Source organism: Ascaphus truei, chromosome 3 (genome assembly GCF_040206685.1).
Source record: "Ascaphus truei isolate aAscTru1 chromosome 3, aAscTru1.hap1, whole genome shotgun sequence".
Taxonomy (NCBI): Eukaryota; Metazoa; Chordata; class Amphibia; order Anura; family Ascaphidae; genus Ascaphus; species Ascaphus truei.
The window spans coordinates 437020296-437044388 of record NC_134485.1 but is presented as its reverse complement, the minus strand read 5'-3'; the positions used below and the strand labels follow the sequence as shown (position 1 = coordinate 437044388).

Genomic DNA, 24093 nt, shown 5'->3' with positions numbered 1-24093 from the left:
GATCTGATTTGATTTTTGGGGTGGGTCTCTTAAATATGTCTGCTCATGTGACTGTAAATGCAACTTTAGAATTTCTCTAGCATGTCTAGTAGTTGGATCCATGAACTAGCCTCTGAAGTGGGATGATACTGGGGGGTATACTGTATTTTTATGGTAAAACCCACAGTACCACAACTTATTATTTTTTCCACTCAATACTTCTCCCGTCTTGTCCTAGTGGTGTCGGCTCTGTATCCATGCACTCATCCCTTGAGCTGTCTTAGAGGTAGGCAGGTCACATCCATTGCCATTGGCTGAGCCGTGAAGTCCTAGAGGTCCTCAGCCCTGCCCTAATCCCATCAGTACTATCTGACCCTTGGTGGGGGGGGAGGAGGGGATGGGACAGGGCTGAGGTTTCGCCCCTGGAGGGGATATAAGGCGGCACATGGGTACCAGCCAAAGACTCAGCAATGAGCAGAATATCCAGAGGCAGCATGTGTGACGGTCTCCCCCCCAGCACCCAGAGCTGGCTGCTCACCACCGCACTCCTCTTATGCACAGGTAAGTCTGGCAGCCAAGCACTGCACAGAAAGGGTTAACATGCATCAGCTGCAATGGTGCTCTGCAGGACTGTGGCAGAGGAAGGGTTAATAATACGGGTACTGGGAGGGGTTAATTCGGTAAGCTGCAGCAATGTACTGACATGTATGTGTGTGTGTGTTTGTGTATGTGTGTATGTGTATATGTGTGTGTGTGTGTGTGTGTGTGTGTGTGTGTGTGTATGTGTGTATATGCTTCTTAGTCTTGGGGATGGGCCACTGTACTATTGCCTCAACCATAGTTAGTTCAGGCTACAGATGCCCTCTACCCACCCTGTGCCGTTGGTACAACACCTCAGCCATTCTTACCGGCTGGACTGAGAACAGATCCTTATGCTGTTCTAACTTACCCGTGGCTGCTGCTCCTGGCTGCCTACTTACCCGGCACCCTAACTTAACTAGCATCCCTCTAGGAAAACCTATCCTAGCAAAGATACCTTGCACTGCCTGAGCTACTCTCTGAAACAGGTTCCCCATTACGGTAAATAGTCCAAGGAAATCGGCACACAATCACCCACCTTACCCACTGGATGGCAGGCATCACCAGGGTGGCAGAAATCTGCCAAAGCCGCAGATGCCTCCGGCCAGGAGTAAGGCTGCAACAGCCGAGCTCTCATCACAGTGACCCCCTGATGCTCCGCTAGTGGAATGGAATGGGCTACCTGCAATAACTGCTGCCTATTCTCCCTTAGTACCACTAGCCATCTTCTACCTGTCCAGACTCTATCTAAGCCGGTAGAACCTTGCTCCCTAGTCTGGGTTACCTGTCTGGTCTCCGGTGATACCGCTGGATCTGTTGGTCCCAAATGCAGGGGGACAGGGGTTGGTTCTGCTGCGATCCCTGATGACTGGCTCCTAGTAATTGCTGCAACAAGAGCCAGCTCTGCTCTGAACACACAGGTTACATGTCCCAGGTAATTGCCGAGCAAAACTGTGGCATCTAACCCAGACAATACTCCCACCTCCCTCATGTCACATCCGGCACCACAATCAAAAAACACCCGGGCAACCTGGAGTGGCCACAGTCCCCCATCTGACATGGTCACTTGAATCCTGGTGCCCAGGAGCAAATACTCTGGTTGGACCATATCAGGTCAGATCAGGGTATCAGTGGCACCAGAGTCCAGCAAGCCGGCTGCTTGGTCACTCTCCATTGGTCACTCTTCGCAAATGTTTCTGCCGGACATTGCTGGGCTGCATCCTGACTGATGCAACCTGATGTCCCTCTATCTCCGCTGCTGGTCCCAGGGTGGAAAGTGCAGATCTCTCCACAGACGTCCCTCTGTGGGTTGATTCCGTGGCTGTGCTTGACTCCTCTGTGTGTGCCAGTCGCACACGGGTGACTGGCCTCGCAGCTGGAGAACGTTGTCCCTGATGGGGTCCACCGGACTTGGCACAGTCCGGACAGTCAGGTCTGTTGTGACCCACTTTGTTGCAGAGATAGCATCTCTGCAGCTTTTGATACGCCGTTCTCTGCTCCAGACTCTGCTCACTTTCTCGAGACGGACACCCGAAGTCTCATACCTTCCAAGCTGGGGTCAGCTTTCAACGCATCCCTAAACCCTCTTCCTAACACTAACCGTCCACCCTTAGTCTCTAAGTCAGGGGGAACAGGAACAGGTAAAGGAACAGTAAGTCAGTCTCTGGTCACGACTCAGTCTGGGTTACCTGTCTGGTCTCCGCTGACACCGCTGGAACTGTTGGTCCCAAATGCAGGGGGACAGGGATTGGTTCTGTTGAGATCCCTGATGACTGGCTCCTAGTAGTTGCTGCAACAGGAGCCAGCTCTGCTCTGAACACACAGGTTACATGTCCCAGGTCATTGCCGAGCAAAACTGTGGCATCTAACCCAGACAATACCCCCACCTCACTCATGCCACATCTGGCACCACAATCCAAAAAGACAATGGCAACCTGGAGTGGCCGTGGTCCCCTATCTGGCATGGTCACTTGCATCCCGGTGCCCGGGAGCAAATACTCTGGTTGGACCATATCAGGTCAGACCAGGGTATCAGTGGCACCAGAGTCCAGCAAACCTGCTGCTTGGCGATCTCCTATGGTCACTCTTCGCAAATGTTTCTGCTGGACATTGCTGGGCTGCATCCTGACTGATGCAACCTGCTGTCCCTCTTTCTCCACTGCTGGTCCCAGGGTGGAAAGCGCAGATCTCTCCACGGACGTCCCTCTGTGGGTTGATTCCGTGGATGTGCTTGACTCCTCTGTGTGTGCCAGTCGCACATGGGCGACTGGCCTCACAGCTGGAGAATGTTTCCCCTGATGGGGTCCACCGGACTTGGCACAGTCCGGACAGTCAGGTCTGATGTGACCCACTTTGTTGCAGAGATAGCATCTCTGCAGGATTTGATACGCCGTTCTCTGCTGCAGACTTGTGTACCCACTGAGGAGTCTGCATGGCTCCCTTGTCTGTTACAACCAGTTTCTTGGGAGCCACTTCCTCATCTATTAGGAAGCGACTGCATACATACTCATCAGCCATTCTTGCAGCTTCCACATGGGTATTAGTTTTACGGTCAAAGACCCATGCCCACACGTCCGAGTGACACTGCTGCAGTAACTGCTCCTGGAAAATCAAGTCCAGCAAAGTGTGGTATTTTGTAGCACCATAACCCTCCACCCACTGAGTGCCTTGCCATGCCATGCCATGCGGGCACCAAATTTGACATAGGACTCCTTGAGATAATGCTTCCCTGTCCTGAACTTGCCTCGGTAGTCTTCTGGGTGAGGGCATTCTGCAACAGCAGCAAAGTTTTGACATGTTCATAGTCATCCCGATCTTCTCGTGGGACGCCCTGCAGGGTCTCTTTAGAAATCTCAGACAACAAGGGGTGCATCCGCAGCACCCAGTCCCGTTGTGACAACCGGTATCTCAGACACTGAGTTTCAAAGTCTGATATAAAACGGTCGATTTTGTCTGTGCCACAGACAAACTTGTTGAAGCTTTGGTGATTAACTTGAGGGACAGCTTGCTCACAATTGACCAAGTGAGAGTGAGGGGACACTTGTCCGTGTAGAGCTGCCAGCATGCAAATTCTCTCATCTGCTGTAGCTCCTTCCCCCATGAGGCAAGAAGTGCTGTGAGTCCAGAGTTAGCGAGTCCAGTAGCAACGGGGACTATTGGAACTGTTGGCAAAATACCTCCCGCATCTCCAAGAACAAGTCCTTCACCATTAACCCAGTGTGCAAACTCTTCCTCCCCATGTCCATCTCCCTCCAGGGCTGGATCAGCCTCTTAAACCTCGGGCTGAAGTGTAATCACTGCGGCTGCAGTTACGAGCTCCATGACCGCAGGATAAGCAATACCTGCTTCATGTCTTTCTAATTCCTCCTCCATTTGTACCTTTGACCGACAAGCCGTCGGTAGTCCATAACTCTCACACCGGACAACGATTCGGGCACGATCCTAAGTCTGGAATCATTCTGCTCGCCTGTCGATGTTTTACCCACAGGCAAACAGTTATGGGAACAAAAGGGTGACTGTATTTGTCGTGCAATTGCAAATCGTGTGTATGCTACCTCTTGCTTTGTGAGCTCGTAACTTTTGTGAGTCTCCCGCTATGCTATAGGATCCCGCAGGATACTATACCATAGACTCAATCAGATCCCACTGCTGCCACCAGAAAAAAACCTGTCACGGAGACAAGAACTTTTACACCAAAATACCCGGATCCTTTGATTGAGCAAAGAAAGAGATAAAATAAATTGTAATTTATTTACAGAATGAACACACACGATTATTTGCAAAAAAAAACCACTTGAAATATACTTACTGGGACGGGGCAAAACGAAATCTTCTATCTCCAAAATGAAATCTTTAGAAAAAGAGTCATTAGGCACAATTTCCCAGGAGCGGGAGTTGGGCGCAAATAAATCCGAAAACAGTCTTTGGATAGGGGCACCTCTCGCAACCCCTGTTTCTCCTCCGCAGCTGCTTATTTAGTTTTACCACCATATAATTGGTTCTGGATTCCTTAGTTCTTACGAACTCTTGACATGGGTTACGAGTTTGCAAAGTTTAATATCAAGCTTAGATGAATCTGACTCCTGATCGGCTGCATGGATTTAATGCAGTAAAAATCCCTATCTCGTTCGTGGGAATAATATCCCCACCTATCCCAGCGTTGCCCATACTTGGCAAAACCTGGCAGAGGGCATCTTAGTTTGCTAAGGGCATGCACGAACCTCGACCTTTGCCGCTTAGCATACCAGACAAAGCCCCCTTACCTGGCGACATTTTGTCTGAGCTGGCTGGACATCTGGGCCATTTGCTAAGGATGGGGACACTTGAATTACCTCTCCCCACTTCACACTTTTAGTCGACTAATGCTATCAAGTATGGACATTTCCAGACATCGGGGAACCAAACCAGCGGGGTGGCTAGTTACATATGCATTGCTCACCACTCAGGAATTACCTGCCAAAATTTCCAAAGTACCGCAATTACTACTTGAGTGTTTCCCTCTGTTCCGGCCGTCTGAATGAAAATCCCCTTACACCTATAATGTTGGAACCATTAAAATAGGGGGACTTTCATGCATCAATTTTTATCAAACTTTATAAAAATTGCGTTATAACCTTTTTCCTGGTTTTACTCTCCCAGCACTCACAGCGCGCTAGGACCTTCCTAGCAGAAGTTAGCCAAACGCTTTGCGCTGTGCTGCGGGCTGCTGGGTTTTAAAACCATTTTGCGCAGTTATAGGAAAACACCGCTATCGAAATAATTTTACAGTAGAAATAACATTATTCTCGCAACCTTATTCCTGGTAGGAGACACACAGACATTTTTATTAACAGCAAAGTGTTACTGCCATTACTCTGTCGAGAGCTGACTATCACATTTCCCCAATATGGCTCAGGGGCACTCAGCCGGGCATAATACCTTTATTTACTGGCCTGGGTACCACTTCACCATCCCAATAACCTCTCCTTATAACTCCTCCTATTACTCCATAAAGCTGCTCCCTGTAACACTTTCTATTGATCAATGTAATGCCTCCCTATTAAACTACTTTTTCCTATAACTCTTATTTCTGCTCCATATAAACTCTCCCTATAGCACATACTCCCTTTCCGTATAATTGCTTGCTGTAGCTCCTCCAATTGCTCTATATACAGTGGCGGCCGCCTTTATCCTAGTGCGGCCGTATCCTCCAATTGTTCTATATAACCTCTCCATATAATTCCTTCTATTGCTCCATATAACTGCACCCTATATCTCCTATTGCTTCATATAACCTCTTCCTATAACTCCTCCTATTGCCCCACATAACCGCTCACTATAACTCCTCCTATTGCCCCACGTAACCACTCACTACTACTACTGCAAAAAGAAAAATTACGTAGCGCCATCTGAGTACCAAGCAACTACAACACACATCACTGCGAAATGCTCAAAGAACTAGATTGGTCATCACTTGAGTTTAGGCACAAAGTTCTGTGACGATCGTGAGGGTTTGGCCCGGGATTAACGGGGTTACCCCCCAATTGGCCACCCTCTAACCTCGCCAGGGAAACCACGGGTTAACTGGGCTGAGGCCCAGAAATGTGATTTAACCCTTGTCATAACATGAAAATGCTTATTCCCCTGTGTAAATGTATTGTTTCTGGATCAGTGTCTGCATAACACACACACTGGGACTTAAGGGGTTAATATTATATGCAGTGCTGAATAAACAGGAGCCGTTCCCTGAAAACTGGTAATTTGGGAACGGAGTGAGCCAGCACCCTGATTCTTGGTGGACAGCCTCAGCGTAAACCCCCAAGGATTCTTTTAAAAATATAACTTTGTCATAAGGGAAACATATATTTTTGATAAAGTGCCTTCCTGTTGCAGTTTTTGAAATGTACAGGCAGAATGCTAATTGTTTCTGCCTGCCCTCTGTATGCAAGCAGGACAGCTTGCTAGAATTTACATAGCCCTGATCAAAGGCTAATTACCTAATTGGTTATGCGGGACCCAGGGACTGTTTGGGTGGTGAGCGTTAAAACTCACACTTACACACCAAGGTTTCCTGCAGGAATGAACATGACAAACCACCCCCCCCCCAGCGGTCCCTGCTTCAAAGGGTTTATTGATGGGGGCAAGGGTGGGTACCCAAGGAGGAAATCAGAATGGGTGACCTTATTAAATATAAGAATATTATGAGATGTCCTTGGCTGAACATGCTAAGAGTTACATATGTGTATTCGTGACACCATGCCCCACCAGGGGAGTCTAATCACTTGATCTCTAACAGCCACGAAGGGCCAGATATTAATATCTCTCTTAATTTTAATATTACACTGTAATGTTTGGTCTCTCTGGGAGCGTCAGGTGTGACGGAATGTATTAATATTTCTCGCCTGCCAGTAAGTATTAATGAACTGAACTTACGAAGTTATTTGCAGTATATATGGAATTTTGGTTCCATTCTGTTTGGTAATAAGCAAGAAGGACATCCTGCTGGAATTTACAAAAGCCAGTGACCAAAGGAACTGAATGGTTAAGTGTTATACTTCACACTAAACACTGGAAGTCCCAAGCTGCTTCAAGAAGCTTCAAAGGGACTTTTGCTAGACGGCTCGGCGCCGTGAGTGAAGAGAAGGGTTAAAATGATATATTAGTCAGAGTCAACCCTTACTCATTGTCTTCATGTCTTCATGCAAATGTCTTCATGTCTGCATGCAAAGGCTTCATGTTTTCATGTCCTTCATGTGCTTCATGACCTGCCTGTCTTGCTGTGATGTCAGCTGAAATATGGAAGAAATGGCCCAGTCTGTAATCCTGATGGCTTTCTGTCCTAATCTTTAAGGAAGTTTCTATATTTTGCTGTTATTTGTACATTTTGTGTGTTCACCTTTATCAAGGAATAAATTATATTTTATCATATCTAAGTCTCGTCCCAGTTCAAACCCAGGTATATATATATTTATATATATTTTTGGTGTAAATTACGGCCTGTCATAAGCTACCGTGACAAGTTCACCTTTCCTGTCTTGCCTTTAAATTCTTTACGGCAAGCTACCCAGCTACCTGAACAAGCTCCTCACCCCTACCACATGAAGCACCTATCATCTGAGATCTGACTCCAAAAGACTGTTCATGGTGCCAAGGCTCAACAAAGTATCCGGCCGCTCCTCCTTCTCTTACCGTGTACCCCACAACTGGAACAGTCTACTGGAGTCTCTCACATCCACCACCAGTTTAAGTTCTTTCAAACCTAAGGCTGTCTCACATTTTAATCTGGTCTGTAACTGTTACATACGCCCATAATATATATTATCTCTTACTGTGCATTGTATATAATGTATACCCTGCTCACATATGTAACTGTATTTGTAACCATGTATTATCTGTCTTAACTCTGTGCCCAGGACATACTTGAAAACGAGAGGTAACTCTCAATGTATTACTTCCTGGTAACACATTTTATACATAAAATAAACAAAGTACAAGGGATAAATAATGTAGATAAAATGGATAAATAGTTCTAAAAAGCAATGTAAAGTATATACTCAGAGATCCGCAGCCAGAGTCCAAGGAGGTGATCTAAGTTCCTCCACAAATTCCAAATGAAAAGGAAATAGTCCTCCCGCGTGTGGTTTAGGTGATCACCCCCCGTACATATAAGGGAGAGAAGAAAAAAACAAACCACAAAAACCAGTGGTAAGAAATGGATGTATGCAGACAAATCCCATATAATATTAAAAGTAGCTATAAAATAAACACTCACAGGAGCTAAGTCCCACCTGAAAGGATATTCCTCCACTCTGACCCTGCGGGTGTTTCTCAAGTACAAAGGAGAAGGATATAGTGTATTACCATTTATTAGCAGCAGATATAGTACAAATAGAACGGCCCACTCACAAAAAGCCAAAACACAGTGGCTTGTGCATTAGTTTTCCAGCACGGACTTTAAACGTCTCTCCCTTGTCCGTGGGGTATCAGCATGACGTCCGTCCCAGTTCCCGATTACTAATTCCTTTTCTGCATCATGCAGGGACTCCCTTGACTTGGGCACAGCCCTGGTTGCTCCTCCCAAAACTTGCCCCTCACTCGGGACTCGGTTTGGTCCTTGCACGCAAGGGGCTGATGGCTTCTGTTGCTGGTTAGGGTTGTCTAGGTGGAAAGCTTACTCCTTCAACTACGGTGGTCTGTAGTGTCCACAATTCATCAAATGCGTTTCACCTTAAGCTTCATCACTGAGGAATCGGAAGTGGGATTTAGCTCATGTGTGTTTGTTTTATAGCTACTTTTAATATTATATGGGATTTGTCTGCATACATCCATTTCGTACCACTGTTTTTTATGGTTTGTTTTTTTCTTCTCTCCCTTATATGTACTGGGGATATTACTACAGCTATGGCTCCATATAACCTCTTCCTATAACTCCTCCTATTGCACCATATAACCTCTCCCTATAACTCCTCCTATAACCCCATATAACCACACCCTATAACTCATTCTATTGCTCCATATAACCGTTCCCTATAACTCCTCATATTACCCCATATAACCTCTCCCTATAACTCCTCCTATTGCCCTATATAACATTCCCTCTAGCTCCTACTTTGGCTCTATATAATAATTCTCTGTTACGCTTCCTACTTCTCTGTAACCCCACCTCATAAATACTCCCATTGCTCCATATATAACGTCTCTCTATAACTCCTCATGTTGTGCCATATATCGGCTCTATATAACTCCTCATATTGTGCCATTTATCGGCTTCCTATAACTCCTCATATTGTGCCATATAACGGCTTCCTATAACTCCTCATATTGTGCCATATAACGGCTTTCTATAACTCCTTCTATTACTCCATATAACTTCTCCCATTACTCCATATAACTGCTCCCAATAACTACTCATATTGTGCCATATAACATCTCTCTATAACTCCTCATATTGTGCCATATATCGGCTCTCTATAACTCCTCATATTGTGCCATATATCGGCTATTTATAACTCCTCATATTGTGCCATATAACATATGCCAATGTCCCCTTCTCAAAGGCATGTCGTTGGCCCAGCGGGAGGTGACACTTCAGCAGGGACCCCTGTACCGCACCGTGGGCTCCCACATCAGTATCTGGTGCCGGGTGAGCGGTTACCAGGGCCCCTCCCGGCAGGAATTCCTCTGGTCCGTATTCCGTCCTTCCTACCCCCGGAAGGGGTTGCAGTTGGTGGGCACAGCGGGATCTGACTACACCTACCCTATCTTCTCCGATCGCGTGCAAAGCGGGGACATCTACGTGGAGCGCCTGGCGGGTGACCACGCTCTCCTACACATCCGCCAGCTGCAGGAGATGGACACCGGGGAGTACGAGTGTTACACGCCCGGGACCGAAACACCGTTATATGGGACCTACAGCGGCAGGGTGAATCTGAGAGGTAAGTAACCATGAGACATAGGTCCTTTTCATGTTATATCTTCATGTATTGGGGAGTTTGCACCACAGCAAGAAGCTGTCACTTTTAGTCTCTGAAATTCATGTTCTGCACCCCGATGCATTCAGCACCTTCTGTGCAGCTTACCAAATAATACAAGGAATCTGCTGAGCAGAAAACCAGCGATCAGCCTCATCCTAGATCCAACAATGAAGATGAATTCATCTACAGAGGGCAGAGGAAGGGCAGTAAGGACTCTGATTGGTTGACATGATTCCTTCTCTGTCTGCAAGTTCTATCTTTATTTGACAATGACAATATAAAGGTGGGTTTGTCCTGTGTTGACCTGACGCTGCTCCTCTTCCCCCCAGTGATACCAGACCTGCTAGTGGTCAGAATGTTTCCTCAAGCCCTGCGGAAGAGAGAAGGGGACCCACTGCACCTGTTCTGCTATGTATCAACGACTTCCTCCCAGCACACCCACCTCTCTGTCACGTGGCACTTAACCTCTGAGAGTGAGACACAGATAATATCCCTGTCCCAGGATTTTGTGCTTCTCCCAGGTCCCTCTTACACCGAGCGCTTTTCCTCCGGGGATGTACAGCTGGACAAGCTCGGGAACAAAGTCTACCGTCTGTCCATCCAGGCTCTCCAGACATCAGACCAGGGTCAGATCTCCTGCCGGGCATCTGAATGGATCCAGGATCCTGATGGGACATGGACGGACATCAAGGGGAAAGAGTCAGAGGAAATAAAACTTGTGGTATCAAGTGACAAGTGTAAGTGTTGGGGAATATAAACTATACTTGTAAGAACAAAAGATTCATTACAGTTGCAGGAAAGGTGTAAACTCTGAAGGCTTTAAAAAAAACTAATCTGGCACCTTAAGGTGCTTGTAGTTCTTGTAGCCTTATGGTCCTAAAGAAATTTAGATTTTTGGGAGGGTCCAACGTGGGACTACCTTTTTAAGAGTAATATAAAAACAGCTCCAGATGTATCTACATTTCCCATTACACAGCCCTACAGGTGCCTTAGGAGCTGAGCTACGTGTGTAGAGAGTGGGAGGTGAGGCTGACAGGAGCAGGGCATGTCTATGTCTATGTCTATGAGATCACTGCCAGCGGAGACCAGCACTTTTTACAGCTTACAGTATATACCTTCTGGGATCATTCACGCGGCAAAACAAGTTAGTGGAATAAAATGAAGTTTATTCAGGTGAAACCCGCGGACACACAATGAATACACAAAATACAAAAAGAATACACAGTTAATGGGGGTGCAACCAGCCTCAAATTGGTGCAGGGTGACTGCTTCGGAAGACTTACCCAGACCAGGACATCGACCTGGGATACGCGGTTCTCTTTTCGGGGAGACCGCATAACAACGACCGCTTAGTTCTATTCTCAGAACTTGGTCCTCGCGTCTGACTTAGTCTCAGCTAGGTGGGCTTTTCCAGCTCCAAAACTGAAGCCGGTTGCTCTGCTATTCACAACATTGAAAAGCCCGCCAGCGCCTCACCGACTCAAACCACAAGATGGTCTGGTTCTGTGATCGGCCAGTCCCCTTACATAGACCTCAGTGTTCTATGTCTAGCATGGAGAAGGGGCTGGTGACCAATCAGAGACCGGATCATAAATCAGCCAGCCAATCAGAATGGGGTCTCGTCTGGCTGCTGATGTCAGAGGAGGGTGTGTCGAGCCAGCTCAGAAAGTCGGACGAGCATAAAATACGAATTAGCCAATGGGAATTGTGCCTACGAGCAGCAGCGTCCCCCAGGCAACCCATTGCCTCCCGCTGGGCAGGCTCCACCAGGTCTGAAACTGTTGTCTCTGTGTGCGTGTCTCTGTGCGTGTCTCTGTGTGTGTGTGCGTGTGTGTCTCTGTGTGCTTCTCTCTGTACGTGTGTATCTCTGTGTGTTTGTGTGTTTGTGTCTTTCTGTGTGTGTGTCTCTGTGTCTGTGTGTGTCCACATGCTGCTGCTCTGGAGTCCTCTGCGCATGCTCACCGTGCGTACTGGGGGCCTCTGCACATGCTCACCATGCGCACTGGGGGCCTCTGCACATGCTCGGCGTGAGTACTGGGGGCCTCTGCGCATGTGCGGGACGCCTGTGCAGAATACAGCCCTGCCGTCCTCCTCTCCGGTGCTTTTGCTGTTACAAGCTGGCAACACTGACGTCGCTGATGGCCTCGTCTGCCAGCAGTGACATCACTTCCGCCACCAAGAAGTCCATTTACTGCCAGGGAAATGTTCTCGCGTGGAAGGTGCGCGCAATGAAGTTTCACTTCAAAAATATATCATCTTAAGCAGGATGTTCCTCTTTATCGATGTGATCCTACCAAACCAGGATATCTGGGAGGGGTCCCAATCCGACAGATCTTTGTAGACTTATTTAAAAAGAGGGGCATAGCTAAATTTACATTGTGTTGTAATCTTTTGTGAGATGAGTACCTAGGTATTTAATTTTTTGAGGATCCCATTTGAAGTCAAAATCGGTCTGGATCAGTTTGACTGTGTGGCTGGGTTAATTTAAGTTTAGTGCTGCAGATTTTGTATTATTAATTTTATAGCCTGACAGCTTACCAAAGGAATCCAAATTTTCAAATACGCCAGGGAGTGAGATTACATTTTTTGTGAGGGACTGTATTATATTGATGGCAAATAGAGTTATCTTATATTCCTGATTTTTAACTTGAATTCCTGAGATATTGGGGATGTTTCTAATAAAGGCTTCCAATGGTTCAATAGATATTGCGAATAAGAGAGGGGATAGGCGACATCCCTGACGAGTTCCGTTATTTATGGGAAATGAGAAGGAGTAGGCTGCATTAGTCTTGACTGTGGCCGAAGGAGAGCTATATAGAATTTTGATAATATCTATACATTTTTCGCTGAATCCCTTGGTTTTTAGGGTGGCGAACAGGAACTGCCAGTTTAGGCGGTTAAAGCCTTTTCGGCATCTAGTGATAATAGGAATGCCGGGGATTTGGATTGGGGAACTATATGAGTAAGGTTGACCAGACGTCTGGTGTTATCCAGATCCTGTCTCTCTTTAATAAATTCTACTTGGTCCAGATGAATCAATTTAGACAACAGTGGATTAAGTCTATTTGCTATAATTTGGGCATATAATTTAATATCTGTATATAACCCTTCTACGGTACCCCACCCGACATGAGATTGGGAGGTACACTCCTTCTGGTCACTCTGAGTGGTCTGGGTGCTGTGACATGCTGGTAAACAGGAGGGCTGAGTGCTCCGCGGTGTTGTGGGGAGAACCCAGGACAGGGACAGGAGGTGTGGTGTGGGACAGGTTACCTTGTTCTCTCAGGATGCACAGCGCCTCCAGCTAGCAGGGATCCCCTGGGGTCTTCAGAGGAGTGACCCCCACTGACACTCCATTCTCCAGACACAGGAACAGGGAGACACACAGCAGCTTCTTTTCTGTGGATCTTTATTCAGCATAGGTGTGCAGACAGCATACAGCATGATATCACAGGCATGGTGTAATCTCTGCCTCTCTGCTCATGGCAGCTTGAATTCCCCCCCCCCCTCCTTATCCAGGTGGAGCAAGAGGGGTAGACCTCTTCTTGGCTTATTTTCTCTCTCAGCTCTCTCTCTAGACTCACTGATCACTAATTGAATTTGGGAATATGTTCCATTTGAATATCCTCATGGAGTGTCTCTAGCTTTGAATCATTACAACTCAAAGCTGGATACCGATTGGCTCACACACATCAGGGGGTGTTCCAACCCATATCCACCCTTTGGATTTACACATTCAAATGTTGCTTAGGCCCACCTCTGAATATTGCTACATACTCACACCTGAAATGCAAAACAGACCAACTGAAGGAATGAACTTTTCCACTGCCTGTTCTAACAGGAATGACAGAGGAAAGGCCCAGACGAATACATAGCTGCCGAAGGCCAGGCTATATACTCCCTCTGGTAAAACTCCAACCGTCCCGGCTTGGACTACAGTAGGTAGAACCCTTACCATACTGTGCAATACCTGTGAATTTACATGAGCTGAAATGCATTACCTCCTATACATTCCAGCATAACATAACGGCATACACTGCATTACACAGATACATTGCAATACAGGACTGAATAGAACTATTTCTATTACTACAGCAGTAAGTGCCAGATGGGCCAGAATGGCTTCCTTCACCCACTCTAATCGGTGAACTTCAACACTTCTCATCAATTTCTCAGGGAGATATGGGAACTCATGGCCCACCTTTCTAAATCTATGAACAATTACTCGGGCTGCTCTGCTAAACTTCACCAAGTTGCAGAAAGTAGCAGTGCCCGGCAGCACCAAACATATAGGACCTTCCCATACAGGGGTCCATTCTGCCTCCTCTCTGATGGGAGACAATACATTTTCAGATTGAATTGAACTCATCCCCTCATCATCACAATCCCCCCAGCACCAAAGTCTCTAAGGGGCACGTTCAGGGAACTCTCCCCGGGATGAGCAATGGCACAGTCCTGGGTCAAGTTCAATATGCCCCTCCCTCTGCTCTTACGGCAGCGGGCTTCAGCCAGCGCCACGGCCTGAAGGGCCTCCCGGGACTTATTCCGCTCTCTGCATGTCAGGAGGGAAGGATCAACCGGAAGGGTATTACTCACCGGAGCGGCCTGGATCTCTCTGGAGCTCACCTGGCCTGGCGACTCGGCGGCCATCTTAGCTCCCGGTGGTGGAGTAGAAACAGTGGAGTTGATGCAGTCATCAGGAGTGGTGCCGGCCGGCACTTCTCCTGCTGACGCAGCAAATACAGCTCCGCAGCTTTCTGGGCGCGATCCCAGCGGGGATCCGTAGACAGGACAAGCAGCACACCGCCATGAGTAGCAGGGCAGATCCCAGCTGCATTGGGTACGTGGGAGGCATCGTCCGATACCTCTGTGGTGTAGCACCCACGCTGGCAGCGTGGATCAGATGGAAGGCACCAGCAACAGTTACTGGAACCTACAGCTCCACAGCATACGCGGGTACGGTGGAGGTAATGGTAGAGACCTCAATGATGTCATCAGCCTCTGTGCTGCTGACAGGCCTCTCAGCACACAGGCCCATTCTCTCATAGTGAAGCAAGCAAGTCAGCCTGGCAGACACAATCACCAGTGTTTGAAGTGGAAGTGCATCTGGCCCCTCACTTCCTGTTGCTCTGTGGAACACACTTAGCTCCTCCCCCTGGTAGATAGGATAGTCCAATCAGGAGCAAGCAAAGGGGGAGGGGTTTGAACAGTTCCCGTATTTTCTTGCAAGCTGAAGATCAGCACAAGCTTGCAAAAAATGCTGAAATCCTTGCAGAACAGCACATGGCTTCCCTGGTAAGACGGGAAGCGCCATTTTGAGCACAAAGAGTGTCCATTCGGACCCCAGAGGAGCTGGAGCCGCCATTTTGAGAGCACAAAATACATGACATCCCTGTAGGAGCAGGAAACGCCAGATTGAACATAGTCCAGCACAGTGTGGTCTCCGTTTGCATTCAGGAGCCACAAATACATTTCTGTCCCTGTAATATTTGAGTCTCATGCACCCTGGGGTATCAACAGGGAACGCCTCGCACAGGGACGGCAGTAACTCTTACTGCTGGGTGCACAGGGGCCTACAGACATTTCCCATGTAGTCTCTGCCCCCTTACCTCTCTCTTCGTTTTGGGGTGCAGAAGGGTCATCACACTTCGCTGGTATAGCCTCAGGTCTGCCGCCCCAACTGCAGTGCCATTAAGGGACCGTCAGCTCCCCGGTGAAGCATCAGGGATCTGTCTCCCTTTTTTCTTCTTAGATGGGGTGCACAGGGGGCATAGGCGTAATCCCAGAGTTCCCTGTCCCCCTCATTCTCCGTGGTGGGATTAAAGTAGGGTGCCCACTCTTCCCTGGGGGGTGCCTCAGGGAAGTCGCCCCTGCTGCAGTGCCATTAATAGGCAGCTAGCTACCCGGTGAAGCCTCAGGAACCGGCCCCTATTTTCTTCTTGGTAATGTAGATGGGTGCACAGAGGTCCCTATGCAATCTTAGAGCATGTAAAGGCATGTAAAGACGTATGCTCCCTGGTGCATAGCCGCCAGGAATGGTGCCACAGCAAGGTCTTCTTCATTAGGGTAACCACCTCCCTGGGGGAGCTTCAAGGAGGGGTTCCCTCACGGCAGAGTCTATGGCTGCTGTTCTGTGCTGCATACAAAGTCTTTGAAACGGCTGCATGGTCCTCTGTCGTTGAAAACCTGTCCCATTGAAAAACCTGTAAAAGCAGTAGGGGGCCCCTGCTGCAGCCACAATAAAATGGGGTGGTGAACGGTGCTTAGGGTGTACATACAGTAGTGAGCAAATAGAGAGAGAACCCTGTATAGCACTCAGGTTCGCGCTCTGATGATTAGTGAGTGATTTAAAACATAATCTTTATTGGTTGCATCATATATTAAAATAGTGGATGTTGGAGCAACGTACTGGAGGTAGGTTGATCCTAGATAATAGTAGCCGTATTGGCTCCGGATCAGACGATATCGTATATACCAGATATATCTGTAATAGAACACTGGTATCAGAACAACACAGAGATCCTGATGTGGACCTGTGTGGTAAGTGCGTGCTTATAGGTGTGCTCAAGTGGGTACTGAGACTACATATCACTTAATGGCAGGATCTGCGTGAACCCATAAGTGTGGTGGTAAGTGTGATTTGTAGTTACTGATAAACACTGGAAGCAAATGTATTGTGATTATCAGTGGTCGTGTGTGCTATCAGCTATATTAACACTCTGTGAGTAAGGATGTATCTATCTAAGTTTCAGAATGACCTGAGGTAACCTTAATGTGCTGTACTGCAGGGATATGTGTCCTGCATTAACCTCCTTGACTGTGTGTAACAGGTAGGTTACACTGACTGTGAGCGGAGGGTAAGGTAATAGGAACCTTTATCAGGGAGACACTGTAGGTAGAGGATATATGCTGGTATTATATCAGAGGGTAAGCTGAGGGTTTGCACAATAAGTAAACCTTATGTGCTGCTGTCTGAAATACCGTATACAGCAGCGCAGCTAGAGTAGTACTGCAGGTAACTTAAAATCAGTACACCTATGGATAGTGAGCACTTACTTTATAAACACTGCACATTGGAGGCTTAAAGTGACCATCGGGGCACTTTTACCCTGTATATCCTGCACGAGCGAGCAGGCTGCCGCATGAACTCGCGGTAAGAGACACATAATGCGGAGGCAGTCACTGGTCTGCGCGTGCACGTGGGAGATAGGAGCCGACGCGCGCGTTTCGCGAGAGGCTTTCTCAAGGCGAATGGTAAGTATTGTTAAGGGAACCCTGCAGGTAGGCAGGTATATATAGGGCCTCCAGAGAGATGACGTCATGGATTAACCCCTGGTGCGCTGAGGTGTGCTTGGTGCTGTTGCAGGAACACAGTGAGTATGCCAAAGTTAATAACTGCATACCTAGCACACTATGTATTAAAGATCTGATTGTTGTGTTGTCTTGTTATTACTTCTTGTCAGATAGAGGCACAGTAGAGCAGAAATAGGCTCATTCTGTGCTGCAGGGGTAGTGTCAAAGAGATGCCTAATAAATAGTCATGTTATGATTGTGTGAGGGTTCAGAGATGCCCTACCTGAAGTAATGTCACCACTGTTAGGTGGTAGTGATCAATGTACAGGACTATGGAGTAGCCTGATACCGTGATGGCAGAGCAAGTAGGATGAGTGGGGGTATTAGTGATGGGATGGGGGAGTGGTGTACAGGGGGAAAGTGAGAGTGGAGATATGGTCTGTGTCATAGATGCAGCTATGGAGAGTAGTGGCAGCTGCCTCAGGGGTGGGGGCTGTCACAGAAAAGGAGTATACAGGAATCCCTCATTGAGACCTCTAGGTGATAGCGTCCCAAGTGTGTAAATCCATTTGGACTCCTTTTGGAGGAGAGCTTTGTCCCAGTCTCCCCTTCTTTGTCCCCTAGTAAGGTGGTCAATTCCACAGAAGGTGACAGCTTTCAGGTCCCCGCCATGACACAGGTTGACGTGTCTCGACAGGGGTTTGTCAGCCTTGTTCCTGACGGTGCCTATGTGCTCAAGCACCCTCTGTTTGAGACACCTGCTAGTCTTTCCCACGTACACTTTCCCACACGTACACTTGCCTTGGTATATGACACCCGTGCTGAGGCAGTTGATGAAGCTGCGTATTTGGTATAACTTTGTGTTGTTCCAGTTCCCAAATTGTTTAGTAGTTTTCATATACTGGCAGGCCTTGCATCGTTGGCAAGTGTAGGATCCCGTGGATTTGGGTGGCAGCCATGTTCTCAGTGTCTCATCCACAAAGTGGCTGTGGACCAGTAGGTCCTGCAGATTCTTGGCTCGTCTGCTGGTCATGGACGGATAATCATTGGTTACTCCCTTCAGAAGGTCATCTGCTCTCAGAATGTGCCAATGTTTTCTCAGAATATTTCTTGCCTGGGGCCATTCCCGGTTGAAAGTGCCTATGAAGCGTATAACTCTGTCCCTCAGACATGGTGGTTTGTCCATGATGAGGGATTTACGTGAGGTGTATTTTGCTCTCTTAAAGGCCTTTTTAATGCACTTACGGCTGTACCCCCTATCCACAAAGCGTTGTGTCATACTCTTTGACTGTCGGTCAAACTCCTGATCAGTGCTGCAGTTTCTTCTTAATCGGAGGAACTGACCTGTCGGTATGGCATTGATCTGAGCTCTGGGGTGGTGGCTGCTTGCTTAAAGGAGCTTATTAGTGGCTGTAGCCTTGCGGTAGATTGTGGTGTGGAGGAAGCCACCAGGGCCCCTGGAAATCTGTAGGTCTAAGAAGCACATGGTGTCCTTATTATATTCCAGTGTTAGGTGAAGATTGTACAAATTAGTATTGAGTATACTGATGAACTCTTTGAGGGTTTCCTCTGGGCCTCGCCACAGGACAAACACATCGTCGATGTAGCGGACCCAGAGGTCAATGTGCTCTGTGTATGCCTCCAGATCTTCAGTGAATACTACCTGGGATTCCCACCATCCCAGGTAGAGGTTGGCATAGGTAGGGGCACATTTTGTGCCCATTGCCGTGCCCCTTGTTTGATGATAGATTTTTTTGTCAAAGAGAAAATAGTTACGTGTCAGTACAAACTTGAGTAATTCCAGAGTGAAGGTGTTATGTTTAGCATACCAGCCACCCCTAGTTTTCAGGAAGTGGGAAACAGCCATTAGGCCATACTCATGGTTAATGCTGGTGTACAGTCCCTCCACGTCTAGACACACTAGAATCGTATCTTCGCTGATGCATACATCGTCCAGTCTTTTAAGGACATCCTTAGTGTCCTTTAGGTAGGATAGTAGTGCCATCACAAAGGGCCTAAGTACTCTATCAACATAGGAGCTTGCCCTTTCGGTCAGGTTCCCTATTCCTGACACGATGGGTCTGCCTGGAGGGGTTTTTTTTTTCTTATGCAGTTTTGGTAAACTGTAGAAGGTGGCAATTTTAGGTGTTTTGACCCAAATGTATGCTTGTTCGTTTTTATCAATGACCTTGTCTTCTAGGCCTTTCTGGAGGAGGATATTTAGTTCGGTGTTGTATTTCATAGTTGGATCCCCTTCCAATGTTTCATAGCAATTTGGGTGGGATAGAAGTCTCATATTCTCCTTTTTGTATGCATTTTTGTTGAGAATGACCAGGTTCCCCCCCTTGTCCGATGGTTTTATGACTATGTTGTCATTGGTGGCTAGTTCCTTGAGTGCTTTTCTCTCTTCGGTCGTCAGGTTGTTAGGTACTCTGCCCTGTTTGAGATTTTCTAAATCTTTAGTGACTAGGTCGACGAATACGTCAATATTGGCGAAGTTTTCGCTGAAAGGTATGAATTTAGAGGTTGGTCGGAGGTCAGTGAATGGACCCTCCCCCGGGGTTCTATCACTCTCCTCTAGTAGTGCTTCTAAGTCATGTTGTATCTCCATATCTTGGGTTTCAAGGGGTGCCACTTCCAGAGAGTTGGCTATTCTGATTTCCCTCATTCGGAAGAATTTGTGGAGTTTTAATTTCCTTCCGAAAAGGTTGGTGTCTTTGACCCATTCGAATAGATCCATATTTGTGGTGGGTGAGTAGGAGAGGCCTTTACTCAATAGCTTGAGATGATGTTCGTTTAAGGTCATATCTGACATATTCACTATCTGTAGTTTTGTACTGTCTAGTATCTCGGGGACTTCCCCCTCTTCTTCTGGTACTGTGACCCTGACACTCGACTTCGCAACACCCAGACCTTTCCCTCTTCGGGTTTTCCTTTTTCTCTTAGGACTTGTGCCGTTCTGTGCTGATCTAAAAAAGGGACCTGGGGCGGGGGTAGAGTGTGTGTTGTGGAGGCAAGCTGATGTGTCATACCCTCGGTTAGTAGTGAATTTGATCTTTCCTCTTCACTGTCTGATATTTCCCATTCAGTGGATGATGTCTGCTCAGGTGGTTTTGTTTTGGGCTTCTTTTTGGTCAGGTTGTAACAAAAGATTTTATTTTCCTGGAAATCTTTTTTATCCCTCGCATACTTGATGCGTTTCCTTTCTTTGAGTTCTTTAGCGAACTTGTCTAAGTTTGTCTCTAGTTTGCTCTCAAGTTCATTGAATTTAGGGTTCGGTCTCCACGAATCAACCTCCAACAGTCTCTGCTCTAGTTCACTTTCAATGTTTTTTAATTTCTCCTTTTGGAATTCTAAAAGTAAATTCATGAGCATGATCGAGCATTGTTTCAAGACAAGTTCCCATGACCTGATGAAGTCAGCGTCCACTATGTTGTGAGCTGGGGCGACGTTAGCACGTAAGCCTCTGGGAATCAGTTCTGCTGCCAAGTAGTTCTCAAAGCTAAATATTTCCCACCATGCCCTTAGGCGTTGTCTATAGGTGTTGTCAAGTTCAGTGAAGAATTTTGAGATATCTGGTTGTGTTGTACTGCTTTCTCCCTCAAATTCACTAGAAAAAATGTTTTCTGCTTCTTTCTGCCATGTTTGGAAATCAGGTAGTCCAGACAGGAATCCACATCAGGATCTCTGTGTTGTCCTGATACCAGTGTTCTAATACAGATATATCTGGTATATAAGATATCGTCTGATCCGGAGCCAATACGGCTACTATTATCTAGGATCAACCTACCTCCAATACGTTGCTCCAACACCCATTGAAAAATCTGTCCTGTCCTGGGGAGCTGTCCTCATCTCAGCAGCGCCTCCAAATATAACCCTTCTACGGTACCCCACCCGACATGAGATTGGGGTGTACACTCCTTCTGGTCACTCTGAGTGGTCTGGGTGCTGTGACCTGCTGGTAAACAGGAGGGCTGAGTGCTCCACGGTGTTGTGGGGAGAACCTAGGACAGGGAGAGGAGGTGTGGTGTGGGACAGGTTACCTTGTTCTTTCAGGATGCACAGCACCTCCAGCCAGCAGGGATCCCCTGGGGTCTCCAGAGGAGAGACCCCCACTGACACTCCATTCTCCAGACACAGGAACAGGGAGACACACAGCAGCTTCTTTTCTGTGGATCTTTATTCAGCATAGGTGTGCTGACAGCATACAGAATGATATCACAGGCATGGTGTAATCTCTGCCTCTCTGCTCATGGCAGCTTGAATTCCCCCCCCCCCTCCTTACCCAGGTGGGGCAAGAGGGGGAGACCTCTTCTTAGCTTCTTATCTCTCTCAGCTCTCTCTCTAGACTAACTGATCACTAACTGAATTTGGGAATATGTCTCAATTTGAATATCCTCAGGGAGTGTCTCTAGCTTTAAATCATTACAACTCAAAGCTGGATACCGATTGACTCACACACATCAGGGGGTGTTCCAACCCATATCCACCCTTTGGATTAACATGCTCACAGGTTCCTTAGGTCTGCCCCTGAATATTGCTACATACTCACAGCTGAAATGCAAAACAGACCAACTGAAGGAATGAACCTTTCCACTGCCTGTTCTTACAGGACTGACAGAGGAAAGGCCCAGAAGAATACATAGCTGCCGAAGGCCAGGCTATATGTATTTAGTAGAGGTCTGTAATTGGAGGAATTTAGGGGGTCTTTACCTCTGGGAATAATCACTTTTGACACCTGCAGCACTGTTTTAGGAGGGGCTTGTCCTGTTTGAAAGATGATAAATAATTTGGTGAGCTGGGGGATAAGGATAATTGCAAAATTTTTATAATAGAGATTGGAAAATCCATCCGGACCAGGAGCGTTTCATCCCTTTAAGGGATTTAATCTCATCAGATATCTCTAGTTGTGAAATTGGAGATTCTAGCGGTAAAATATCTTCACCTGAAAGTTTTGCAAGATAGCATTTGGATAAGAACGAATCAATGTCTGTTGATAATTGAGGTTCCGAGATCTCCGTTCGTCTCTCGGTAAGTTGTAAAAGCTCTATAAAAATCTGAACTCGGAGCAGATATGTTCAGGACCATAGGTTATGCCCCCTTCTGCGTGCGAATACTGAGCGTTCTAGATAGGCATTGCTTTACTTTTAGTTTATTTGCCAACATTGGGGCCTATGCAGAGAGCAGCGCTATTTCGAAATTCGCCATTTTTTGGAGATAATCGCGCAGAAAACAGCAGAAAATGGAGATTTCCGAAAAACGCGCCAATTTTTCTTTTCTATTTGTAAAACTCGCCTCGCGGCTGGCGAGAACCTAAATCTCGCCAGTTTTAAAAATATCCTAATGCAGAGAGCCGCGAACGGCATCTAGCGGCTGTTCGCGCCAATAAAATGGCGCTATTGTCTCCTTTTTCCCTCGCCAAAAAAAATTGGCAAGAAGCGGCCGCTCGCGGCCATTGCAAAGGGAAAAAAAAGGCGCGCATTTGTTTTTACAAGTTTCTGAAGCGCGCATCTCACCAATTTAAACTCGCCACACGCATCCATGTTAAACATAGCAGAATTCGCACTTTTCTGCATATGGAGATTAAAACTCTCCAAAAAAGCTACTTTTTAATAAATTCGCCATTTTTCAAATTCGCTGCTCTCTGCATAGGCCCCATTGTGTTTGCTTTATCACTTTTATCATAAAATTGTTGTTTTGTCCAGCGAATGGCCTTCTCTGCTCTCGCGGCTAAGAATTGGTTTAATTCACCTCTTGTTTGTATAATTTGGCTATTAATCTGTTTTGTTGGAGTGCTTTTATGAAGCTTTTCTAAGTGTTCTAGTTTGTTAGTAGGGGCATCAATTTGATTTTGTTTTCCTGCTTTCTTTTCCAGGAGGACAAAGCTTTAATTTCCCGCTGATTACAGCTTCCCATACAGTGGAGTGGGGAACGTCAGGAGTGGAGTTAATGTTGAAATATTGCATCAACTCCTCTAAGACTTCAGCCGTTGTATCATCGTTCAATAATAATAAATATTCATTTAGCGTCCATGGGCTGAATGTTTTCCCCTTATTAAAATGCCCCAGTGAGGAAATGATTGTGGAGTGACCAGTCCACACCGAGGGCACAATATCTGCTCTAGTGATATTTCTACATAAGTGGTAATCTATCCGTCGTGGGGATGGGATATAAAAAGAGAAAACTTGTGTTAGCGAAGTAACGGACACCCCAGTGGCCCGACATATGTCTCATTGCCACGATGGCAATCCGGATGTTCTACGGTTTATGGGCATTGATCAGGTTTCTCTCGGGCCAGGAGAGGTGAATGGGATCAGGTCCTCCTCCTCTGTATTGTATTGTATGTCTTTATTTATATAGCGCCATTAATGTACATAGCGCTTCACAGTAGTAATACATGTGGTAATCAAATAAATAACAGATAATATAAATAACAGGTCATGGGAATAAGTGCTTCAGACATAAAAGTAACATTAAGGAAGAGGAGTCCCTGCTCCGAGGAGCTTACAATCTATTTGGTAGGTAGGGAGAACGTACAGAGACAGTAGGAGGAAGTTCTGGTAAGTGCATCTGCAGGGGGCCAAGCTTTATGTATCATGTGTTCAGAATATCCACAGTACTATTCAAATGCTTCTTTAAGCAAGTGTGTCTTAAGGTGGGTCTTAAAGGTGGATAGAGAGGGTACTAGTCGTGTTTTGAGGTGAAGGGCATTCCAGAGGTGCGGGGCAGTAAGTGAGAAAGGTTTAAGGCGGGAGAAGGTTTTAGATACAAAGGGGGTAGAAAGAAGACA

At 46.8% G+C, this 24093-nt stretch overlaps 1 protein-coding gene across 1 annotated transcript; it reads left to right on the top strand.

The window, feature by feature from the left end:
* Nucleotides 1-363: 363 nt before the first annotated feature.
* LOC142490544 (immunoglobulin superfamily member 3-like) lies at nt 364-23333 on the top strand. Its single transcript, XM_075592955.1, has 4 exons — nt 364-540; nt 9594-9971; nt 10340-10747; nt 23179-23333. Coding segments are annotated over exons 1-4 (879 nt in total). The 5' UTR covers nt 364-449; the 3' UTR covers nt 23181-23333.
* The last annotated feature ends 760 nt before the right edge of the window (nt 23334-24093 follow it).

Bases quoted from the DNA above. Each gene is read 5' to 3' on its own strand.
- LOC142490544 (XM_075592955.1), top strand. From the start codon at position 450: ATGAGCAGAATATCCAGAGGCAGCATGTGTGACGGTCTCCCCCCCAGC. The intron at 541-9,593 runs GTAAGTCTGGCA...CCCTTCTCAAAG, and splicing joins CGCACTCCTCTTATGCACAG to GCATGTCGTTGGCCCAGCGG. The intron at 9,972-10,339 runs GTAAGTAACCAT...TCTTCCCCCCAG, and splicing joins CGGCAGGGTGAATCTGAGAG to TGATACCAGACCTGCTAGTG.